Source organism: Halictus rubicundus, chromosome 6, assembly GCF_050948215.1.
Source record: "Halictus rubicundus isolate RS-2024b chromosome 6, iyHalRubi1_principal, whole genome shotgun sequence".
NCBI classification, from domain to species: Eukaryota; Metazoa; Arthropoda; class Insecta; order Hymenoptera; family Halictidae; genus Halictus; species Halictus rubicundus.
Window position 1 is genome coordinate 11,554,474 of NC_135154.1, and position 23,206 is coordinate 11,577,679.

Below are 23,206 nucleotides of genomic sequence, written 5' to 3' on the forward strand. Positions count from 1 at the left end.
ATCGAGAAAGGAAAGGTATTTTCCTAGGTACCTGGGGTCCAGGGGTGGTTCTCGTTCTCTAATAAATTCCATTAGGCATGGGCTCTTGCTCTCGCGAAGGGTCCCGATATTATGTTACGCGTTTTCACGTGCACGGTGAATGGGCGAAGCATCCATTACGCGGCCCGGTGCGACAACAACCGTCGAGATGGAGCTCATTCAGCGAGTGTGTGGGTCTCTTTTCGGGGCCAGCGAGAGGCCCCGGGTTCCCTTTCTCGGTCTAGATCCGTGGAACCCAACGGCTCAACCCAGCCGAGGATAATTCGATTCAGCTCCTCCGGTTGTTGGACGCGAGCGTCCTCTGTGCGAGCACGAGGCTCATCCTGGACACTGGATTACCGGATAGCGGTGTGGCTCTGACCCGTAGACTCGTCTTTTGTCGAGGTTACGAACCTCTCTCTCTCTCTCTCTCTCTCTCTCTTATATCTTCACGCTCCGCCTTCCGTCCCTTCTCTCCCTTTCTCCCCGGGCTGCTCTTTTGCTCCCTTTGACGCGACCCTACGCACCGATCAAGAAGAAAGGATCCTCGAAGTAACGACCGGCACAATGACTACTCCCGCCGATCTATTAGGAAGAATAACGACGTGCCGCATGCGACTCACGCTCCGATGGATCTCTGAGACTCCGCGAACACCAGAACACCGCCACCCTTTGCGTCAAGCTACAAAGACGCCTGTTCTACTTGTAGATCGCAACCGACCAAGATCTTACAACGATCCTGTCGCTTCTCTCGTAGACCGAACTCTCTTTCTCTCACCGGTGCTTCTTTATTCGCAGGCTCCTCGATCCCATGATTAATGCGATCGCTCGCCGCTCGATCGCTTTTCTTATAATGGAACTGTCGACGCCGGAAACTGGGGCGCACTTAACCTCGAATCCGACCGCCGAGCTTTCTGATGTATCAATCTCTCCTCTGTTTACACTGCCGGGATTTTCGCAAGCCGAGGTCTCCGCGGTCGATTCGCTTTCTGCGAAACGACCGATTCTTGCAGTCCTATCGGGATCGAAACGATCGCAAAATTGTAACCTCATTTTCCTACAGAATTCTCCCGCTTAACACTTCGACTGCCATGCTAGAAACCTCGAAAAGTCCATAAAGTCAAAGTAAGTTGTTTAATGAAATAAAGATTGAAAAAAAATTAAATGTATGATATTGAGTAGTCCTCCAACTTTCTCGCGTTTTACAGATCCTAATCAAAGTTGGAACAATGAATACATTAACGTAAAAATTCATTTTAAAACCTGGACAAATAATTCCGTCAGCCACATACGGGTGACATGGCAGTGAACGTGTTAAGTCCCAGATCGAAAAAATGAAATATTTTCATTCGTGCGAAGTAATTCTAGCACCTCTAGAATTTTCGTATAAACATCTACGGGCATTAATCTCGGAGATTGTTGAGAATTAAAGGTGTTGGCAGTTCCCTTTCGTTCGCAGCTTATTTAGAATGAAAATTCTATTACACTTTCGCCGGGGCAGCGGCGCAGGTGAAACGCAAAGCGGTTTCCGCAATTTTTCCTCATTTTCTAAGGCGTTCGTAATTAATTAATTCACGCACTCGCGCTCGCCCTCAATTCGCGCGAAGCGTTCTTTGCACGTGGCTTTTTGTTTTTATTTCGCGCTGGAAAATCAAGGAAATACGCTCTCCAGGTATAAACAACGAACACGCGTTCGTTGCCGAAACATTCGTTTCGCGCTGGTGTCGTCGCGTCGTTCCGATATCGGTTCGAACGAGTACGCGAACACTGTTGTACGACAGTGTGAAAGGCGTCGTGTGTAAGCCGTACAAAAAGATGGCGGATAAGTAGCATCAGAAAAACGTAAACCGAGGAACGAGCGCTCTTTCCGCGAACTCGTCATTTTGCCGGATGGCGAAGGGACGCGAATAAATCGGCGAACGGCTCGGTATTAAAATGGTGCGTGATTTAATACGGTATAGAGCGTCCTCGACCGATCATGGCCCATTCCGATCTACATAAACAGGCGAGCGTAAAGTCGCTCCGACTGGATAATAAAAAGCCGACGGCAATAAAACAAATTCGGAGCAATCCCATCGCGAACGCCCTGCCGATTCGACGGCGTTGCGGTGTCATGGCAATTTACATGTCCGGGGCTTCCCGGATAGTAATGCACGCCGGTAGTAATGCCAAATGGCGCCTTCCCCGCGGGAAAATGTCGAAACCGAGAAACTTTGATCGTAAAAGGGTCTCGAGTGCTCTTGCTCGAAGCGTCGCTGCCATGAGGGCATGGGGGTGGGCTCGCGGAATCGTATCTCGAATCGAACTTTGCCACGGATTAGTCGAAAATTCGGCAACCCCTCCGAAGTAAATGTTTTTTTCGCCCTGCGTTTCTCCCTCCTCCTTACATTACACCCATCCCAGACACCACCCACTGCAATTATATATTTATGCGAGGGGCTGTTCACATATTTGACACGCATATCTCCATTTATGGGCAATCGTCTACGTTAAGGGGGTGATAACAGCCCTTCAAATTCGTGGATGCACACTCTCTAGACTCTCAGATATTTTTCAAACAAATATCTCCAGCAGCATAAAAATCATCGAGTCTAGCACGTTCCCTTGAATCCTTTCGTCCCTTACTTCCTGTCGCGTTCCTCCGGAGGATGTTCTCTTTGCAGACGCGGGAAGAAAGGCTCCGTAGGATCCAGTTCATTGGCTATTAGTCGTAAAAAAGGGCGCGGCTCGAATTTCTCGCCGGTCACCCTATCCGCGCCGCTCTGTTCAGCTTTTTAGGATGTTCGATACAATGCGAGGTCGAGGTGCCCGGAATATGAGCAAGGGCTGGGATTATAATCGACTTAGGGACGCCGCCAACTGCTCCGTTGCCAGGGTCGACTTCGAAAAAAAAAATCGAAAACCGAACCACCGGCTACGAGAGACCGAATTTTTCGAGTATCTGGTTTCGTGAGCACCCGTGACTCTTCAACAAACCGTGAACTCTTCAGCGTACCCACGATACTGGAGTTTGGGAGACGTTCAACAGATCGGCAAACTGTCTCGCTTGACGGGAAGATGTTGCTCTGTTCAATGTCGCTCCTCGATTTTCCACGAACTTTCCTATTCGTCGTGAGTAGTCTGCGAATAGATGCAATCTGAAACAGTAGAAACATTGAAAAAAATTGTGGAGTTTCGAGGTATGTGTAGGGATGCAAAACCACTAAGCGCGATCGACGCCACGCGTGTTTGCCGAAGAATGAGTGAAGTGAGGGTAGTGAAATCACCGAAGAAAGAAAAAATCCTGAAGTGGTTCCTCACAATCGATGCATCAAAATTTTTGTTTCGCAGAAAAATCCGCGGTCCACCCCCATAAACGTTTGTGCTTGATCTTTTCAATTCTGGTGTCGATCGTATTTGTAACTCGAATGCGAAAGACTGTGAAACTTTCGGTAACCGAGAGATTGATGTCGGCTGACAAAGCCGGGATTAAATCGAGGCTCGGATCACCCACGGATCAATCGCGTTGAAAAATTAACAAAGACCGTCCCTCGCAAGGAGCTAATGCGGCGTTGAAGGAGAGCTTTCGAAAAACCTCGTAGAAAAAAAATCAATGGCACCGTGTGCGTTATGTTGCGGCGGATTTTTTTTTCGACAGAACTGTGTGGGGTCTGGCTTGAAAAAAATTTCCATTTCGCATCGATGGGCACAGAAGAGAGCTTCCGCGATTCTGGGTCACTCTACCTCGCGAGTAATCCCTGTAGCGGCGAAAGCCTGGTCGTGTGAAACGTGCCTAATCGCGAGATCGGCTCAACCCTTTTGCCCCGGTGAAAATCGCCTGGCCACCTGCCCGGGATTACGCGTAGCTATTGTTCGACAGTGAGTTGAAGAAGTAGAAGAAGAAGAAGAGGAAGAAGAGAGACCCGGGTTGGGTAATCTGGACCGCAACGATGGGCCAAGGGCGCTAAAACTCTGTTCGCTCCGTCTTGGTTAAGTCTATCCTGATCACTGGGTCGCAAACACGTTTCTACGAAGTCTAGTAGACCTTGCGAAAGAAGTGGCACGAAAATTTGTAGAATTTCTGTGGATTTGCGGTCAAGTGTACGACTTGGTCCATCGATAACGTTTTGTGGAAACTGCAAAATCGTCTTGAAGTATACTCGATTTTGTGCAATACTTATTAACCCAATGTCCTGCGATTTCTACTACAACAATGCAACTTTCTCTCGTAGCCAATTTCCTATATGAAAAGGAGAAACAATCGACGCTGCGAGATTGTCATTGGCGTCCGAGATCAGCATTTGTTTGCATCGGTTGCTTAGTTACTGGCGTCAACAAGATTCGATTGTTCTTCTGATCGCATTGTGGGTGTTAAGCGTCAACAAAAGGACACTATGTTCAGAAAGCTGAGAGTAGTATAGGCTTCGAATATTGTGCGTAATTGGTGCAAGATAAAAATAAATAACCCCCAGCCTGACTTTTAGCGTACAACAGGAGGAGTAGAAATGTTGATGATTAATTGATCGCTTAAAGATTATTGCGAACAGTTCCGGGGGGTTGTTAAGTGGACAAATAAATGACCCATGTTCTCTGGATTGTTACAGGGTGTTTGTTGGACAATTCGGCGCCACGGGGGCCGCCCGATGTTCCTCCCCGTAATCCTACAATGAGTCGTGTCAACGGAAGATTGCCAGGAAGTCAGGGAGCCAGCGACCACGAGCGTGATCCCGACCTCCAGTCGACCATCCTTGTACACAAGTCATCCGGCGGCTTCTACACTATACCAAGTAAGTCTTCAGGGTGGTTCGATCCGACGTACGGGGTGTTTCCTACTTATTATTATTCATTGAGCCTGTCGCCGCCCCTCGATCCCCAGAAAAAGAAAAGAAGACGCCTCCTTGACGTCTTCGGTGACACCTCGTCTCCGGTGACATCGCGTCTCGTTGGTTTCCTTTAAAAATGGCAGCATAAAAATTAACTATAAAATAGTAGAAACTGGGTTTTTTCCCTCTGCAAATTTTAACGTACTGTAAATAACCTACAACTGGTGATAAGCTGGACTTTGCTTGATAAGGAAAATATTTTTGCTGGCTGATAAAGTAATTTCGGTTACGTTCGTTAGTTATCTTCAGCTGACTTTGCCCGAGAGAATGCAACAGCAGATGATCTTCCGTGTAACATTTTCGGCAAAGTCCCAGGCATTTCATCGATTAGCACCGTCCGCCCATCCTCGTTTCCCAGAAGATCGATTAGTTAGCGTCAAGCAGAAACACAAATATCTCCGGGCACGAACGGCCGGGAAGACGGGGCTGACGTTTGACGGGCGAAATTGAAAGGAAAAACATTTCCTGGGGGGTGGGGCGGGAAAGTCAGTTTTCGGAGGAGGTGTGTCCGGCGATAACGCTTCCACCGACAGTGTTTTATCAAGGACAGCGCCTAAGAATGCTTAATGCGTGGGAAGGCGAGTGACGTCTCCGACAAGGGTAGCAGGGTCTGTAATCAGTGGCAACCGATAGCGGCGGTGCGATAATTTCCCCGAGACCTCTCCGCTATCTTATCAGCCAGGAGTTTCGAGCAAAAATTCTGGCTAAATGTTCCCGGGGTTATTGTGAAGACACGACCTCGTTGTTTGTAGAAGCTATCGTCCGAAAGCTGTCCTGGACAATGCTGGCATAAAAGATGACATTTCGAAGCAATTTTCATATCTTGCGCGCTCCTCGTGTGGTCTCTTGCGAAGCAAAACAGTTCTCCCGAGGAGAAACGTGCTCCGAGTGGTATTAGTTCTCGAGAGAAACCTTATCAGGTTCGACGATGGGGGGAATCGAAGTCTGTTCGATTCCGCTCGATTTCCATTGTCAAAATCCCCGGAAGTGCTTCGTCGAATTCAAATTTGCCGCATTCCCGGTTCGAAAATTGGGCAGATTCGATGGGAATCGCGTGGAATCTGTGCGAGGAGGAAGCAGACCGGGCGAAAGAAACAATTTCCATTGATCCGAAAAGTTGAAAAGTGGAAAACTACCCCGTAGAGAACGGTGCTGCTCGGGAATCTTTCAAACGGGACACTCGAATTTGCCGGGGACGATAACCGGCGAAATTCTCGGTGCGGCGGGTCGAATGCACTCGAGAGAAGAAAAGCACGCTCTAGAACAGCGCTTTCCCGAGACACTTTAGCACCATGGGTGTATCGACGCCAGGGAAAACAACGTGGCCGACCTTTTCCGATGGCTCGAGTGGCTCCCCGTGTTCCGCCAGACAGACAGAGAGAGAGAGAGAGAGAGAGAGAAGAGAGAACACGGCCGATGGTACAAGCACCCTTAGACAACCGTGGACAAGTTCTTTTCTTGTTTGGCTTCGCGTGCAACTCGGAGGCTCGAGGAAATTTTCCACGGTCCTCGGGAAACCGTGCACCAGGCGCCAGAAAACTGCTCCTTACCAGCCCCGGCCATCTGTATACTTTGCGTTCTTTGGTTCTTTCACGCTCAGGCAGCGTCGCGCCACTTCAAACGCTGCCATCCTTTCGAAAACCGTGGGACACCACCGCTCGAAACGTGATTTATGATCTCTCGACTCATTGACCCACGGTTATGACAGCGGCCGACGCTCATAACCTTCCCGCAGAATACCACAGACACGCCTAAGGCCGAGTCCTTACGACCGTACGCGACCCTTCGGCCAGGGCGACACAATCGCCCGCGTCTACGTTTTTCCAAAGCTCGAACTTGTTCTTCTATTACTATATCTGGACGTGTCTACGTTCTTTGCATTCTTCCGCCTCGGCTGCATTCTCCGCTAACTTCCTTTCGGGGAAGCTGTCCCGACGATCTTCCCCGGCTTGAGGTAATCGTTCATCGAACGCTCAAACCGACGTCTATTCGCAAACTTTCCGCTTTGTGCGGTTTATTCGGGAACAGGATTTTTCCTGCGTTTTTCCTGCTCCTTCGACGTTAGACCTGAAAGGATTTTTAAAATACACTCACTGGTACTAATATTCAGACACTCTTTAAAGTGACGATAACTTTTAAAAATATTCAACCCTACACGCTGCATTTTTATTTCACTATTATTGCTGCAATGATCCGGTTTAAAAGATCCTAAGTTTTCCTATATCGTTGGTATAGATCAACTACAATTCACGGTTTTCAAAATAGTCGTCCCGTGCAGTGCACACTTGTTGAAACACTAACACCGTTAGCGAGAATAAAACTCTTGGCAAGCGTTTCGCGGAAATTCGTCGAAGGGGATCGTCTAACTCCCCCGTAGACTGCGTAAGGGCGAGGCTCGCTTCTCAGGCTCGTGGAACCGTGAAAGCAGTAAATCATCGTGCGAGTCGGTCATTAAAACCAATTCCGACACGCTAACCATAGACATAATCCCCACGGTGATTCGAGACCGGGCGCATTAGTCGTCTCGTGCGAGCCATCATTCCGCAAAAGAAGAAGCAAAACGCGCGTCGGCGAGCCGGGGATCGCCGTAATCACGGATATCTGCCTAAACGCCATAATCATCGGATTTTGGAGGCGAAACGACCCAGGCAACACCTGCAATTAGCGGCACGGGGTCCGCTTTCACGGGTCCACGGGGCTCTTCCCACGCTCCGGTTTCATACCACGGACCCCACGGTTGCACATGTAACCGGTGAACGCGGGTGAACGCGGGTGAACGCGGGTGAACACGGGCGAAGGGTGAACCAGCGGATTCTGTTCAATGGGAAGACAAAGGGGCGATGTCGAGAGTGCGAGATCCTTTTACCTGTTCCTCCTATCAAAATCGACGCGGGGGTGGCGGACGGAACGATTTTCGTGCGGCCAGCTCTCTCCGCCGATGTTCTTTCGATGATCCGTGAAAGATGAAAGTTCAGGATATTCCTTTGTGGCCGCGTTCTTTGACGGAATTTCTCGGCGAACGTTGGACACCGTTCTGCTCGCCTACACACACACGCTCATACACCCTTCGATCCGATATTATATGGAGTTGCGCACGATGCCGTCTAAAAGAAAAGAACCTGCGTCGCTGATGCCGATGCTGATCGCTAAATATTCAATAAATACTGTCATTCTTATTTTTCGAGAGAGAACAAAATGATTTTACTCTTGACTCTCACGTATTGAAACAATTACTCTGTTCAACACGTTGACTGCCATGTCACCCATACGTGGGTGACGGGATTACTTGTCCAGGTTTTAAAATGAACATTTAGGTTAACATATTCGTTGTACCAAATTTGATTGGGAACTGCAAAACGCAAGAAAGTTGGAGGACTACTGAATATCATACATTTAATTTTTTTGAACTTTTATTTCATTAAATAACTTACTTTGATTTTATGGAATTTTTGACGTTTCTAGTTTGGCAGTCAAAGCGTTAACTGTAGGTTCGCGAAGCGCTAAAAGCGACTATTTTACATTGCTTTATGAAAACAACAAGAAATATCTGCTCATAGAAATAAATCTATCGAGGACAATCTCTGCACTCTCAATAACAATCGTAAATCAAACAACTTCGAATTCGTCATTTTGAGTCCGTAAATCTAATGTTAAGTTCGCATGGATTTGATAAAGGGAAAATTTGTGGAGCTTGTAAGTACCATAATAGACGGTAATCTCTTGATGTTCGCTCAAAGGACACGAGTGCAGAGAGTGGGCTTCAATTTTATCATGTGCGATAAAAACCGAGGATTTTTCGATGGATTATTCATCGGTCTACCTTGTGAAGCTCTGAATACTTTAAGCAAATGCAATATCTGTATTTTCCAAACCCTATTTCATTCTTTCGCCACAATTTAGTGCTTCGCTGTTCCCCTCTGTAAAGAAAATTATGCATTTTCATGCGCGTTTCGTTTGAGGCTAAAGCACAGTCGACACGTAGGTGGTTGGATCGTTCAAAACGTGATGCCCGTTCCCTAATCTTTTGTCCGCAGGTAACAATAAATTACGATTGACTCGGCTAGGTTCAAACCGCGATATAATTGACTCATGAATATTCTTTGGAGACGACACGTGGTTCATAAATAACAGCACACCGTCTAGTCGTCGAAGGATCTTTTGTTCGGACTTGAAATACAATCGAGCTACGAGGTTTCAAATTCTGCGAAAAACCGCAAAGCGCGAAGTGAAACTCATCCTTCAAAGTAATTTATTATAATTGACACACGAATGCCTCCGTGGAGACGACACGCGAGCGAGAGGCGCCCGGCGCACTCCTGATTACAAATTAATTATGAATCAACAGCCACGCGTCTCATTTCAGTCCGAGGCAAGAAGAAAATTGAATCGAGCGGGGAATCTCCAGAAAAAAAAAAGGGAACTTGGGATCGATTACCGACGCTGCAGAAAAACCGCCATCGATTTCACGACGTGGGTGCGAAGAAGCGTGCTGGCCCGGGGATCTTACGGTGTTTCCTTAAGGTGTTCAGTTTTCATCATGCACCTTGCGGTTCGGTCGCTTGAAATTCAAACCGAAACCACGATGAATCATGTACTTATCGATTCAACACGGGCCTCGTTCGCCCGTCTCTCTTCTTCCTCTTTTCCCTCGTCGTCGTCGTCGTCGTCGTCGTTGTCGTTCGCGTGTACCGGGGACTATGCTCAAAAGAAAAGGCGTCGCGTCTGGAATCGCAAAACGCGGAATGGTGATCAGAAAAAGCTCGACTGTGTTGCTTAATTTATTTTCCCCGTGGAGCCCCCGCCCACGCCGACGCTGTTCCCGCAGTCTCTAATTATGTGTACCCAGCCAATTCCGAATCCAACCAACAAATACGTCGAAAGTCGAGGTGCAATTAAGTGCCTCCCGTTATTAAGCTGCCCCGTTATTTCGTTGCTTAGTGACGCGAATTACTCTTCCAGACCGATTATCTATTCGTTTGTGGGTCAATCGTTCTTCAATTATTTCCTTGGCACGCTTCGAGATGATGCTGTGCGTTTAATTGGAGAGTGTAAAACACTTCCCTGGTGGTTGACCTATTGCCTTATAGTGTGTTATCAATTTTATTTAAGCCGTATAGAATATAAATCTGTTTTTCTGTTATCGATATTTAGACGAGAAAATATAGGCATACACTTTTTCCCCTTTTTGCTAGGTGAACTCAAATTTCCAACTTTTGTTGCTCCAGGCAAATATCGTGGCGTGAATATTAAAACAAAATTGTGTCAAGATTGGAACAAGTTTGCGAGTAAGATTGCATTGGAGAGTGTTCCAAGATGGCGGACAACGCAGCCTCGTCTTAGACGCACACAGGAACGATTGCAGCTCCAAATTGTAGCACTAGTTTCGAGTGCATTGTGTTTGAAACGTTGCGTCATTAACGGGCGAAAATATTTGCGATTCGAGGACGAACTCGATCCATCCTGTTGTACTCTCGTCGGGAATTGCGAAGATGTAGACACGCGAATGAATTATTTCGTGGGTCCCGGAGAGAAGGGCGAAGATATTACACGTGTGGTAGGGCTTGGATACAAGTCAAGGGAGGGAAATAGGGCGGCGGGTTTCCCACGAGAAATTTCGTCGATCCGCTAACGCAACAAATTCCCTCTGTATCGTTCCGTTCTTTCTCTCTTTTTTCAGATACAGTGGCGAATCAGTACTACAACAAGAATCAGTCCACGGGGAATAGTCCAATAAAGGTCGCGCTGCCGAACAACATGGACAGGTAAGCCTATTTCACGCAATAACCCTATTGGCTCTTGAAAAATCATTGTCCGGGGGGAAAAAAAAAAAAAGAAAAACGGAAGAATGTAGCGCGAGGAAAATCCGGTAAGAAATTTTTCGGAGAAGTCACGTGGTGAAACGAACGGGCCGTGACAGAACACGTTGGCTCTTCGTTCTCTTCTTGAAGAGGGTGCGCGCACTCGGTGTCCGGTGAATCATCTATTCAGTGGCGCACAATGAGTAAATGTTTGAAGGCGGTATGTCATCGATTGAGAAACGCGCTTTTTTGTCCACGAGACACCGTGGAAAATCGCGTCCCTCCCATTCACGGGATCTCTCTCGAGTGCGCACTCGAAAATTTGCTAAACGATTCTGAGCTTCGTCGCCGCGGGGATTCCTCTCGAGGACCATCATTCTCTGCCTTATGCGCTCGACCGTGACTGGCTTCCTGCATTTCGGAATTGTCAAGGTCACCGGAACATTGTCACCGCAGTCCATGAAACTCCGTGTAAACGGCGTCTCGACAATGGCGGGGTCAAAATGTTACTACAGGCGCGCTCGATTCAGTGACTTCTGTTGAACGCGTCGCCTCTACAGTGTACGTTCTCATTCATGGTAAACTGGTCTGCGAATTCCCATTCTTGGAAATTATTTTAGAAAGTTATAGAGTGCAAAGTTTGCTGAAACTATTCCACCAAAGAATTAAGTAACAATTCTATTAAATTTCTTCTAACGTCTTTTACAAATCCGCGAATTCCATGGTAAAAGATCTGAGGTGGAATAATAATTTTTACGGTCTTGGACGATGATTTGTTTTGAATTTGTGGACTACCATTGTTCTTGCAATCGAGGTAGACAATTGCAGTTTCGCATAAAGATGGGCGGTCCCGGTTGTTATTAATTCGTTGATCAGGGAGCTGTGGGATTGCCGAAGGGGATCAGCCGCGGCCCCGGAGAGGATTTCGTGTGATTTTTCGGGAGGACGGAATAGGAAAGTGGAGAAAGACCTCCGCGAAGACGGTCTGGCTTTCGTTTTCCATTATCGCGTCATGCAACGAAAGCAAACAGGCGGCCCCGCACTCGGGAACCGGCCATCCCGTTTAAATATTTTTGTTAGACATTTCTGAGTTACTTGGAAGCGACCGACGTTCAGTATAAACATACTCCGGGGTCTGTGCGCTCGCGTGGAAGCACACGACCGTGCACAAATATATTTTCTCCTGTATCAAACGCCCTGTAACGCGCGCTGCCTCCGCTCGCTTTCAAATCGGCATTACCCTCGCACCAGTTCGCAAACGCTCCTGGAAGAAAATCATGCTCCGTCGGTTGAACCATTAATAACACATTTGTCCCCCCCCAAAAAAACGGCTCGTTCCCGATCCAGGAAAACTGCACGCGAATTCTTCGTTCCGGTCAGCAACACGTCCTAATCTAAAGCCACGTTTCCACTGAAGCAACATTTAACCGAACAAAAGTATGAGAAGGCTACAAGACGCGACAAAAAGTTCATGTTGCTTCAGTCTAGACGTAGCTTTATTTTTCAAAGTCCTACTTTGGAGTATTATTTTTCGAGATCATTTTAATAGAACGTTAAACGAGAAATGATTGTACGCTTGCAGTGTACCTTTGCCGCACGGCCACGCGCCCTCGATGATCCCAATGAGAAGACCAAGCATCCGGTGCCATTTCGTCAAAGGGGTCGATTGGTGCACTTGGAAGTTGATTGCCATGATTTTGCTCATAATCTCAGTGTGCATTACGTCGGTGCTGGCCTACGTCGTTGGTAAGTCCTCCTGCAATTTATGTTCGTATCTGTTGAGCACAAAAGTTTCCTTTTCAATTCTTCAGTTTCAAGTTGCGAACAGACAATTTACTTATTCTCGTAACACAGAACATTTTTAACATTTATTTTCTTCCCAGAACTTCGATACAGGATGTAACTAACCAAATATTTTGAAAAATTCCCCTCCTCGAACGATTAAACCTTTGCGCTCCGGAGTTTCGTGAACGCAAGAAGTGCGAAGGGTTAAGCTTGCAATTCCCATCGAATAATTGTGGTGACGATCGATTCTCGTGTTGCAGTGTCGAGCATAGTGACCCCGTCGTACCAGAGCACGAAAGCGTGCACGGTGACGGTCGGCGAGAACGCGGACTCGAAAACGCTAACGTCCGAGGCGAACAAGACGTCCTCGACAGCGGTGGCGACGTCGTCGTCGCAGTCGAGCAGCCGGGCAAGACAGCAAACGTCCTCAGGAGGTAGTATTAACCCGTCGGCTAGCATGTTAGAGCACGTGTACACCCGTAATCGTAGGGACACCTATAACCAGCATGCGTTGCACCAAACTGTCGCATCCCCTAAATACCTCGAGGACTCGTTTTCTCCGGAGGTCGAGACCTCCACGCAGCGAACGACCTCATTGGACGAGGATCGTTCCGGTAAGGTTGTTGTGCATGAGACCGAGGTCGCTGACGATCCCGGGGTGAAGGAGATAATCGTCGACGACGCGGGGAAGAACCCGATCGAGCGATCAGGATCGACAATTCCGAGCGTCTCCGACTCTTCGATCGCTAAACACTCGCACGACCCGACTAGCACCACCGTCTCCGCGGACCCGGTTCCTCTGTCTGACCTTTCCTCAGCTTTTTCGTCCTCCCTGTCGCCCTTCAGCCCCGATTCACTTAACGAACCAGCGAACCAGCCATCGGGGACCGAAAGCAGCGAAGACGGTTCTTCCTTCGCTGTCACCACTGATCCAGTTACCACCGACAATCCCGAACCCTCTACAACCGAGCCAGCCCCTGATTCGACCGGTAATGGGAGTTCGGACGTCCCCGGGGACCATGCTAGTAGCTCGCAGTCCCCCGAAGACCCGGAAGATACCACCGATCCGCGGGAAACTTCAACGAGCGAGTTCGGTCAGATCGACTACGGTTCCACCGAGTCCTCGAGCACTGCTGAGAAACTATCTACCAGTCCCGACTCCTCGGAAGAGGCGAAGAACGAGCAGCCTCCACCACCCAGCTTGGAGGACGACAGCGCCGAGAACGAAGCGTCCCAAAATCACGCTAGCTCCTCGGGCGTGGTGAAAGAGATCCGAGAGCTCTCCAGGGAAGACTCTTCCTCGGAGTCGGAGGCACCCAGTCACGCGAGCAGCGAGAGATCCGAGGAGCCTCAGCGGGACTACCCTCTGCCGATCTACAATTACGGTCACGAGGAGGTGGAGATCGTGAAATTGAATCCGAAAAGCTCGGACACGAAGCAGCAACAGGACTTCAATGTTCATCGCGTGGCCCACAAAGCTAGCGACCTGCAGGTGGTCACCAGAGAGGACGAGGACTTCCTTCGGGAGTTCGAGAAGAAGTTCAGGGAGCAGAGTAACGAGGCTGAGAAGGAAGCGCCGAAGGCTGAGCCGAATGAAGAGGAGCCTGAAACGAAGCCCGTGGTGCAGCGTGTGGAGATCGTCGAGGTCCCCGTCCAGAAATCTCCCGAATCCCCGTCGTCATCATCTTCTTCGTCTTCATCCCGGGTGCTTGTGAACATAACGATCGCTTCCGGGGACCCCGCAGTCTCGAAACCGCTTTACGTGCTGTCCGTCTCGGTGCCCACCGGCTCCTCCGGCGTGAATGTGCAGCAAGCCGAGCTTCGGGAAGAACCCAAAGAGCCTAAAGACGCTAGCATGAAGGCTGCTGGAAGCTCAGCATCGCTGGAGAACGACAACCGACTGCCTCCGCCCCCGCAGCCGCCATCTTCCCCACCGCCGCCTATCTGGGCAGGTGGGGAATGCGAATGCTCTTGTCCCTGCATGGGCTCATCCTCTGACGAGTGGGACAACTTTTCAGCCGTCGACGAGAACATGAACTTGTACCCCGACAACCATAACGCCAGTCGATCGGCCGACGAAGAGCTTCTCGGGACAAGGGCCCTGGAGCCGGGCTCGGAAGTCCAGGAAAAGGAAGATTCGACCGAGCTGTCGGTAAGGACCACCACCGAGAATGATTCCATAGCTACCGACGAGGACAATACCACAGATTCCACCGAGTCGATTACCACTAGCTACGAGACAGAGAGCACCGTTGCAGAGTGCTCCTCATCTACCCCGTTACCCCCCGAACCCACTATACTGATCTTGGAAGGTGAGGCCCCGTTTTCGAAGAATCTTTCGTCTAATCTTGCTCTGTACACTGTCTTCCTAACACGGTGTCTTCCGGTTTCCGCTAACCCCCTTTCGATCGCTGTGCTCGCTTCCTCTATGCTTGAATCGATGTTTAGTGCCGTTAGAAACGTGGTGGTCGAAGAAAGCTTGTTTCGCTGTCCCAGGTTAGGTCTGGGTTAAGTCTGAACAATTATTGAAAGTCTTATTAACCTCTTAAGTACCACTACAGTGGCTTTCGTGCCATCGCGGACGAGCGCGCCGTACTTAAGAAGTTAACAGACTTGACCGGTAGGTAAGTGTTAAAACAAGAATTGGAACTGTAGTCGAGAAGTTGCTGTCTACCTTGCGACTAGCGAACCTAGAGATTGAAGAGAAGCGTCTAAAAGATTTTCATTCACCACCACGTGAGTTTGTTCTCCGTTGCTCGTACTACCTAATTAGTTAGTCTAACCGTAGTATGTTAGCGGTGCATCGTGGTACGCGTGTGATCAAGGTATACTCATCTCTAATAGAATGGTGACGGAACTATCTGATAAGTCTAGCTGTAGTTTAGAGATTTAAGAACCATTTCGCTCGTTCATACTGTGTTACCGAGACGAAAGAAAAAGATGATAGATGAACATGGAGACAGAAGGCACGTAATTTAGTCGAAATTAGAACCGTACGAGAAGTGTTGACGTAGCAGTTGACGCGATTAGTCGTAAAAAATGTGATAAAATTCGCTGACCCGCAAAGCCTAGCCAAGTACATGAAAAGCCTCGCAGTTTTTTAATATTTATTCCGGGTCACGATCGGAGAGGAACGTACAGTTTTCGTACGGGGACCGCACAATAAATTTAAATTTCCCGTGGTGTTTAGATAATTCGAATTATCGAAGCTGTGGGACAAAGGCCCACGGAGTAATAATTGTGCGAGTGAAAATTGATTCGCACTTTGAGACGTATTAAAACGATTCTGATGAAGAGCGAGTTCTGAACGTCTCTCCGTAGAAAAACTGACTCTCCGGTGCGTGCGAAGAAAAAGGTGGTACTAAAAAGTTTTTTCCCAATTATCCAGGTGCGAGAACTTTTCCCGCCAGGTCTTTCCCACCTGACGGAACGACCTTCGCCCAAGTCGCCTTGGGACAGAAGCTTAGCAAGGAAATTCCGCCGTACAGCTACTGGAACATGCAATTCTACCAGTCGGAGGCCGCGTATGTGAGGTTCGACTACAATATCCCACGGGGAGCCAGTATCGGTGTCTACGCCCGGAGGAACGCTCTTCCCACGCACACGCAGTACGATCTCCTGGAGGTGTTGAGCGGTTTCAAAGCCAGGACCACTAGGGCGTCCCATGTTAGTGTTATTGTATGTGCCACTGCCCCATTTTATTTTTTCTTTCTCTAGCTCGTAGTAGGCGCGCCCGTCGTCTCATCAATTTTTCCGAGCCTCCCTGCGCCACGATCTTTTCCAATTTCCCGCAAAACGTTCTTTACTTCGACGCTGAGTTACGGTAGACAGGCAAATTTTCTCGAAGATTGTCCGAAAAATTCCCGGAGGGAGGATGATCCCTCTATACTTCGCCCGTGGAATCATTTTTATACCATGGGTGACACGGTTCTTCAATACTTCTACACTGTTCAATTTATGATTATTGAGAGTGTAGAATTCCTGGGGAGTTTTTCAGTAAATTCTTTTGCTTCTCATTTTTATAAGGAGAGGTCAACTAGAATTTCATCAGGATAACATAGAATCTCAAAAGATCGAAACACTGTGCTTCAGCAAACCCATCGATCCTCGAAGTAACCGTTTATAACAAGTAACTACAGACGAATATTTCGCAAGTAATAAAAATCCAGATCGTTCAGGAAAAAAAAACCGGCGAGGGAAAACTAATGAAACGACCGGGCAGAAAATCGTGTCATCGATTCGCGTAATCGAGTTGCCGAACGTTCTCAAATTTATGTCGTCTTTTTTTCTGCATAAATGGAGCAACGGACACGTGGACAGGATTGCAGATGTATTTTTTTTTTAAATTTTTTCCCTCGAAGAAGTGACGGTAAAATAACGATCGAGGGTGGTTGATCTGGTGTTTAAAAAATGTGTCGATCCTCTTGCTCGCAGCCTTCGATCAAGAAAGAGGTGATCAATTACATGGAACCCGGTCACTGGTTCCTCTCGTTGTACAATGATGACGGCGATCCTCAGGAAGTGTCGTTCATAGCTGTAATCGCGGAAGATATGACGCACAATTGTCCGAACGGCTGTAGCGGTAAAGGGGAATGTCTTCTGGGCCACTGCCAGTGCATTCCTGGGTTCGGGGGTGAGGACTGCAGCGAGAGCGTTTGCCCGGTCCTGTGCAGTCAGCGTGGTGAGTTCGAATCAATTTCAAATAATAGAGGATTTCGCGTCTCATTCGCTCGCCTATCCAAATAAAACACGCGGCCGCGCAAACTGTTTGATTGCGCCGTTGGCAAGACGTTCGACCAACGAAATATCAATCGTTCCCGAATGATGGTATTGCTGCAACGTGCCGCGGAACCAGTAGACTGCAAAACACGGCCACAATTTGCATATTTAACATTAACATATTATCACATATGATCATTTCCGACGCAACGTTGCGTTACATTAAGAAGAGCTAATTAATGTGACTAATTTCTGAAACATATTATAAAATCTCTGCAGAGAAGCCGAATCATTTGTAACGTTTCGCGCATTTATTTGAAAGTGTGAACCGTAGCTGTGTAGTAGTAGAATTTTCGAAAAATTTCCGGAGATCGATACGCAACAGAAAATATCGAACATGAAAGCAGAATGAATGATTTATTTCGTTCCGTTGCATGAAACGGGATATAACTGGACGCGAGCTGTCCAGCAAGCCGTGCAGTCATAATTATTTCTAATTTTTCGCCGTCGCATGCTTGAGCTAATTGGTCTGTCCGAACCGTAGGGGAATACATAAACGGAGAGTGCCAATGCAATCCCGGCTGGAAAGGGAAGGAATGCTCGTTGAGACATGACGAATGCGAAGTGCCCGATTGCAACGGGCATGGTCATTGCACTAATGGGAAATGCAATTGCGTGCGCGGCTACAAAGGAAAGTATTGCGAGGAGGTCGACTGTCCCCATCCCACCTGTTCCGGCCACGGTTTCTGCGCGGAGGGCACGTGCATCTGTAAAAAGGGCTGGAAGGGAGCCGATTGCAGTCAAATGGACAAGGAGGCACTGCAGTGCCTGCCGGACTGCAGCGGACACGGGAACTTCGATCTTGAAACACAGACATGTCTGTGCGAGGCGATGTGGTCTGGTGATGACTGCTCCAAAGGTAAACCACTCGAAACCCCATGAGATTAATTATCGAATTGCAACGGACAATTTTATCCCATCAAATTATTCCCTTGAATTATTAATGCGAAAATATGAAAATATACTTGGCAGTCTAGTTTTTTGAATTAGAAAACTTCAGGAAGATTCTTTTAAATCGTCACAATTTTCTGCACAACCTAGTCGTCGCGTGAAAATAAATCTGGCTGTCCACTTTTTGACAATTAAAAGCATAAAGAAGAGATGTCACGGTTGTAGTTGATTGTGCTTTTCTTTCTAGGTATTCTCTTTCGGACTCTTCCCCTCCACGCGATCCCAATTAACGCCTGTTAAAGCAGTCCCCTCTCGTTAACTTTGTTGTAACTCGTCGAGAGTCTGCTTTTGATTTGCCCGTGTTGCTTGCAGCGACTAACTTTCGTACCGTTGTGGGATGGTGATTGATAATTGTTTTTTTTTTTCTCTCTTGTGTTTTTAGAGCTGTGCGATTTGGACTGCGGCCCTCACGGTCACTGCGTGGACAACGCGTGCGACTGTCTGCCAGGATGGTCCGGCGATTTGTGCAATTTGAAACAGTGCGATCCACGGTGCAACGAGCACGGCCAATGCAAGAACGGAACTTGCTTGTGCGTGACCGGCTGGAATGGCAAGCACTGCACCATGGAGGGTTGCCCGAATTCCTGTTCCGGGCACGGCTCGTGCAGAGTCGGCACCGATGGCCAATGGGAGTGCCGATGCTACGAGGGATGGGATGGAAAGGATTGCAATGTACTTCTTGAACAGAACTGCAACGACGGCAGAGACAATGACAAAGGTATAACGCACGGAAACGCCCGGCTTCCGGAGATCGTGGATCTTACGAATCCCTGAAGCTTCACGTTCTAACAATGAACCCAAATTCGGGAATCGGACAGAGAAGGGTTCCCAACGCCACCCTAGGGTTTTAGACTTTCCAAAACCTAGCGGTTGCAATATTTGAGGTGCCTGTGTCTTATGAATCCCTAAAATTTTGCAGTGTCACAATGAACCTAAATTGAGGAATATGACATAGAAGGGCTCCTAAAGTCATCCTAGGGTTCTAGCGTTTGCAATATTTGAGGAGCCAGTGTCTTATAAATCCCTAACGTTTCATAGCGTAACAATGAACCCAAATTAAGGAATACAGAAGGGTTCCCAAGGTCATCCTAGCATTCCATAGTTCTCAAAACGTAGCGTTTGCAATATTTGAGGAGCCCGTGTCTTATAAGCCCCTAAAGTGTCGTAGCGTGCTGATGAATCTGTATTAAGGAATTAAACTAAAGCTTCACAGTGTAACGATGAACTGAAATGAAGGAATAGGATAGCGAAGGGTTTCCAACGTCATCCCAGGGCTCTAGAGTCTACCAGAACCCAGGGTTCGCAATATTTGAGTACCTGACGAATCCCTAAAGTTTCGCAGCGTGCCGACGAATCTACTTTAAGGAGCCCAGTTGCGGCATGTTGTCTGACCGTTTGATAACGTTATTTGCAGACGGTCTCGTAGATTGCGCGGACCCGGAATGTTGCTCGCATCCCACGTGTCGTAGCAGCCAGCTTTGCGTGTCGGCCCCGAAGCCGATCGATATACTTCTGCGAAAACAGCCGCCGGCCATCACCGCCTCTTTCTTCGAGAGGATGAAGTTCCTGATCGACGAGGGCAGCCTGCAGAACTACGCCCGCCAGGAGACCTTCAACGAGAGGTGAGTTAATCGTCGACGGCCTGGTCCACGTGCTACTCACCTGACCGGACGACAATATCTCGTTCGACGTCGGAACGATACATAGCGAACATCGTTGCGTCGCGGCACGATCGCTGAACACGATCGGACGAGAACGATCCACGCGCGATCTACGTTCGATCTATGTCCGTGTCCCGACTTTGATGTTACGTGCAGTCTCTTTTACGTGTGTTGAACTAGACACAGTTCCGTCCACAGAAACAATACAGATATCCGGTGACCACAGACACACGGAGAACGACTCTGTCCGAGAAGAACGCGTGTCTTGCGGGTCGGCTAATGATTTCGCGAGAACAATTAGCTGAGATCATTGAGAGACGGTGTTGAGGGAAATTTTAGATTTGTTTCGAGAGTATAGTTGTCCCTGTTCAGTGTAAATTTTTGGTAGACTGTGTGGAAGATACTAAAAGCATCGGGATAATTTGAGGAGGCGTTAGATTCAATTTGTTCAAGTTTGAAAAGTAAAAATGACTGTATAACTCTCTTGAAGAGTATCTTTGTATAGAAAATTTGTATACGACATGAAGATTCGCAGTCCAATTACCAGGGACCTGATTAGTGGCTGCTAAAAGCCTGGTTGGAGTATGGTAAGCCGTACGAAACCATAGGAGCTCGGTAATCTTTAGCTGTCCCGACGACTACAAGACACGCGCATACATAACACGGTGTTCCATGAAACATGGCCTAGTAAAGGGTGGATAAAGATTGTTAAAAAGCTTCGTGACCAAGCGGGTGCATAAGCGGGTAAAGATAGAAATAGGAAAATAGTCGAGTCAAAGATTTTAAAGAATTTCGTAGATCTTTTCGATAAAGATTTAAGATACCGCGGCCAGCTTTCACGAACCACACCACACACACCTTGATCCGAATACACGAAGACGTATACATAGATATGATATATTCTCTGCGTTGTTGTGACCCGTGTGAAATCACATCCCAAAAGTTTTCTACATATGTTTGTATGTATGTGTGCGCGAGCGTGTGCCCTGCACTGAGCCCCATCGTCTCCATATCTCTATCTCACTATCATTCTCTTCTTCTTCTTCTTCTTCTACGTCATTATCGCTATATGCCTTCGATATTATCGGTCTCTGATAATATCTACATACTTATATCTATATATCGATCTATATATATATACGTATAATCATCAGTTGTTCCATATATACATATTCTTCTTCCTTTCTCACGTGTCCGTCCGAGTGCAGCTTGTGTGAATGTGTGACTCCATGTTCGAGCCTCGAGCTTTGCGCCCATCACAACGATTAGGGACGGAATTACGGATACTGGATCGTCTCCCAGCCCAACGATCTTCTATATCTACATTTTTTTCGGAATTCCTCCTAACGATTAACCTACCACTTTCGCCTCCACCTTGATCCTCGAGAAAGTCCACAATACTAACCGTAGAACGACACTGATCGAGGATTTTGATATCCAAAAAGCATCGGTAAAATATCAATCTTATAATTTTTGGAAAATCGTGCAATATTTCCTAGAAAAGAAAAATTATAAATATATTCTTTCGATTAAGATGTTCAACCCCCATGCACGTGGGAATAAGTGTCCTTCTATACCTCTGCTCTCGACAAAAAGTATTCGACCAAACGACGAAGAGTAGAATTTTGTGTTACCAGAATCTTAGTACACTAAAAATTACTCTTAATCATTTCTTGAAGGTTTAGAAAGAAATAACGTCTTGTTTTTTTTTTTAACTGTAACTCTACCATTTAGTCTGGAATTTGTACTATCTTGAATGTTTGAAGATTTTTCTAGCTTCGATAAAGGAACAAAGTTTTTGTTTCTTTTTTTTTCTATATGTTAAATAAGAACACAGCTCCCAGAAATCTCTTTCAATACTTTTTGCCAGAGATAGTACTTTCCTGCGCCTCTCCCAGTCGATTCTCTCGAATCCGTTCTGCTCTAACTCTACAGTCCCCAAGCCCCGTCTTTCGAACTCTCTCTTTTCCGTCTAATTTCGCCTTTAATCACATCATTTTTAACTCGGCTCTGTTTTATCCGTGCTGCCCGGTCAGTATGTTCTGGAATCACTTCAATACAAGGTAAGAAAGCCACTGCGTCGAGGTAGCTCGACTAAAGTGAACATGAAAACCGGTTGCGACATACCGCGTTTGCCCGTAGAGTGTAAGCGGTTAAATAGCTGCTGCTGTTTCACCAATATTTTCGTGCATATTTGATATATCATGTGTAACAATGCATCTCCTGCATCCGAAACAAAAACAACAAAAAAAAAAAAAAGAAAAAAGAAAAAGAAAAACAAACAAACAAAAAACTAATACGAGATCAAAGACTACGGAGAACGGTCGCGGCCGCGAGCCGTTCGATTGTATATTCGAGACAGAGAGAACCTCTTCTAGAGTTGCCGGCTACTTTGCGCCTCGCCGCCGAAAAGTTGTCGACAAACGGAAGTTAAAACCTCCCTCGAAAACTGCAATGCGGCGTGCGACCAACTTCCTCCTCCCCCATCGAGGTCACCCTCGCCAACCTCTGTCCCCTCGACCCACCGTTGTTCGACTCTTTCTCGTTGCATGGTTTGTTTACCTTATTATTCCTACTTTGTCTTTCGTGCCTTTTAAGTTGTGCTTCTGACTTTGTGTTATTTGTGTATATGTGTATAGTATACTAGCGATTGGTCGTCGACCGTTCAGTGCCAAAGAGCCGATACAGGACACAGTGCCCTTGAAGGGACCAACGAAACAACAATGCATCGCTGTTCGGCCCCTCGGACAGCATAAACCAGCGTTTGTTTGCACTTGAACGCTGATCATCCCTCTGCCAATCCACCGAGAATTTAATAAACAGTCCACAAACAAAAATATTATAACGGTAGTCATTTTAACGAGAGGAAAGAAATTTCTGTTTTAATTTATTCCAAATACAACGTGACAGCAGAGAAACCATGAACCAGCGTTTGCTTGCACTTGAACGCTGATCATCCCTCTGCTAATCCTCTGAGAATTTAATAAACAGTCCACAAACAAAAATATTATAACGATAGTCATTTTAACGAGAGGAAAGAAATTTCTATTTGGCTTCTGCAATCGACATTAATTTATTCCAAATACAACGTGCTTGGCTCGAATTGAAATAAATTGGGAATTCCGGTGAAAGTGTTAAGAGCCTGCTCGCTGCTCTCGAGCTGGATGATCCCTGATGAAAATTCGGCGGGAAAGTGCGAGATTGATGGTGGAGCGCCGAGAGGATTGCTGGTTCCCGGGGAAGCGGCTCGAATATCGGTGCATCGGGATTAGGAGAACGTTTAATATTCGTCAACTGTAATCGCCTCTTTAGCACTGAAACTGGGTCGACTAGATTCTACCACCGAGTTGTG

The 23,206-nt window shown here is 47.3% G+C and overlaps 1 protein-coding gene across 4 annotated transcripts in view; it reads left to right on the plus strand.

Annotated features, from left to right (window-relative positions):
* Positions 1–23,206, plus strand: part of Ten-m (teneurin transmembrane protein Ten-m) — a 52,194-nt gene that overhangs the window by 16,649 nt on the left and 12,339 nt on the right. Inside the window, exons 3-12 of one of the 4 annotated variants that reach the window (XM_076789856.1) lie at positions 4,602–4,784; positions 10,558–10,642; positions 12,261–12,424; positions 12,724–14,775; positions 15,852–16,129; positions 16,898–17,144; positions 17,727–18,101; positions 18,576–18,911; positions 19,608–19,815; positions 21,891–21,917. In XM_076789856.1, the coding sequence (XP_076645971.1) occupies positions 4,602–4,784; positions 10,558–10,642; positions 12,261–12,424; positions 12,724–14,775; positions 15,852–16,129; positions 16,898–17,144; positions 17,727–18,101; positions 18,576–18,911; positions 19,608–19,815; positions 21,891–21,917 (3,955 nt within the window). Of the gene's footprint in view, positions 1–4,601; positions 4,785–10,557; positions 10,643–12,260; positions 12,425–12,723; positions 14,776–15,851; positions 16,142–16,897; positions 17,145–17,726; positions 18,102–18,575; positions 18,912–19,607; positions 19,816–21,890; positions 21,918–23,206 lie in introns of all 4 variants that reach the window. The other 3 variants (XM_076789860.1, XM_076789857.1, XM_076789859.1) reach the window with 3 other exon arrangements.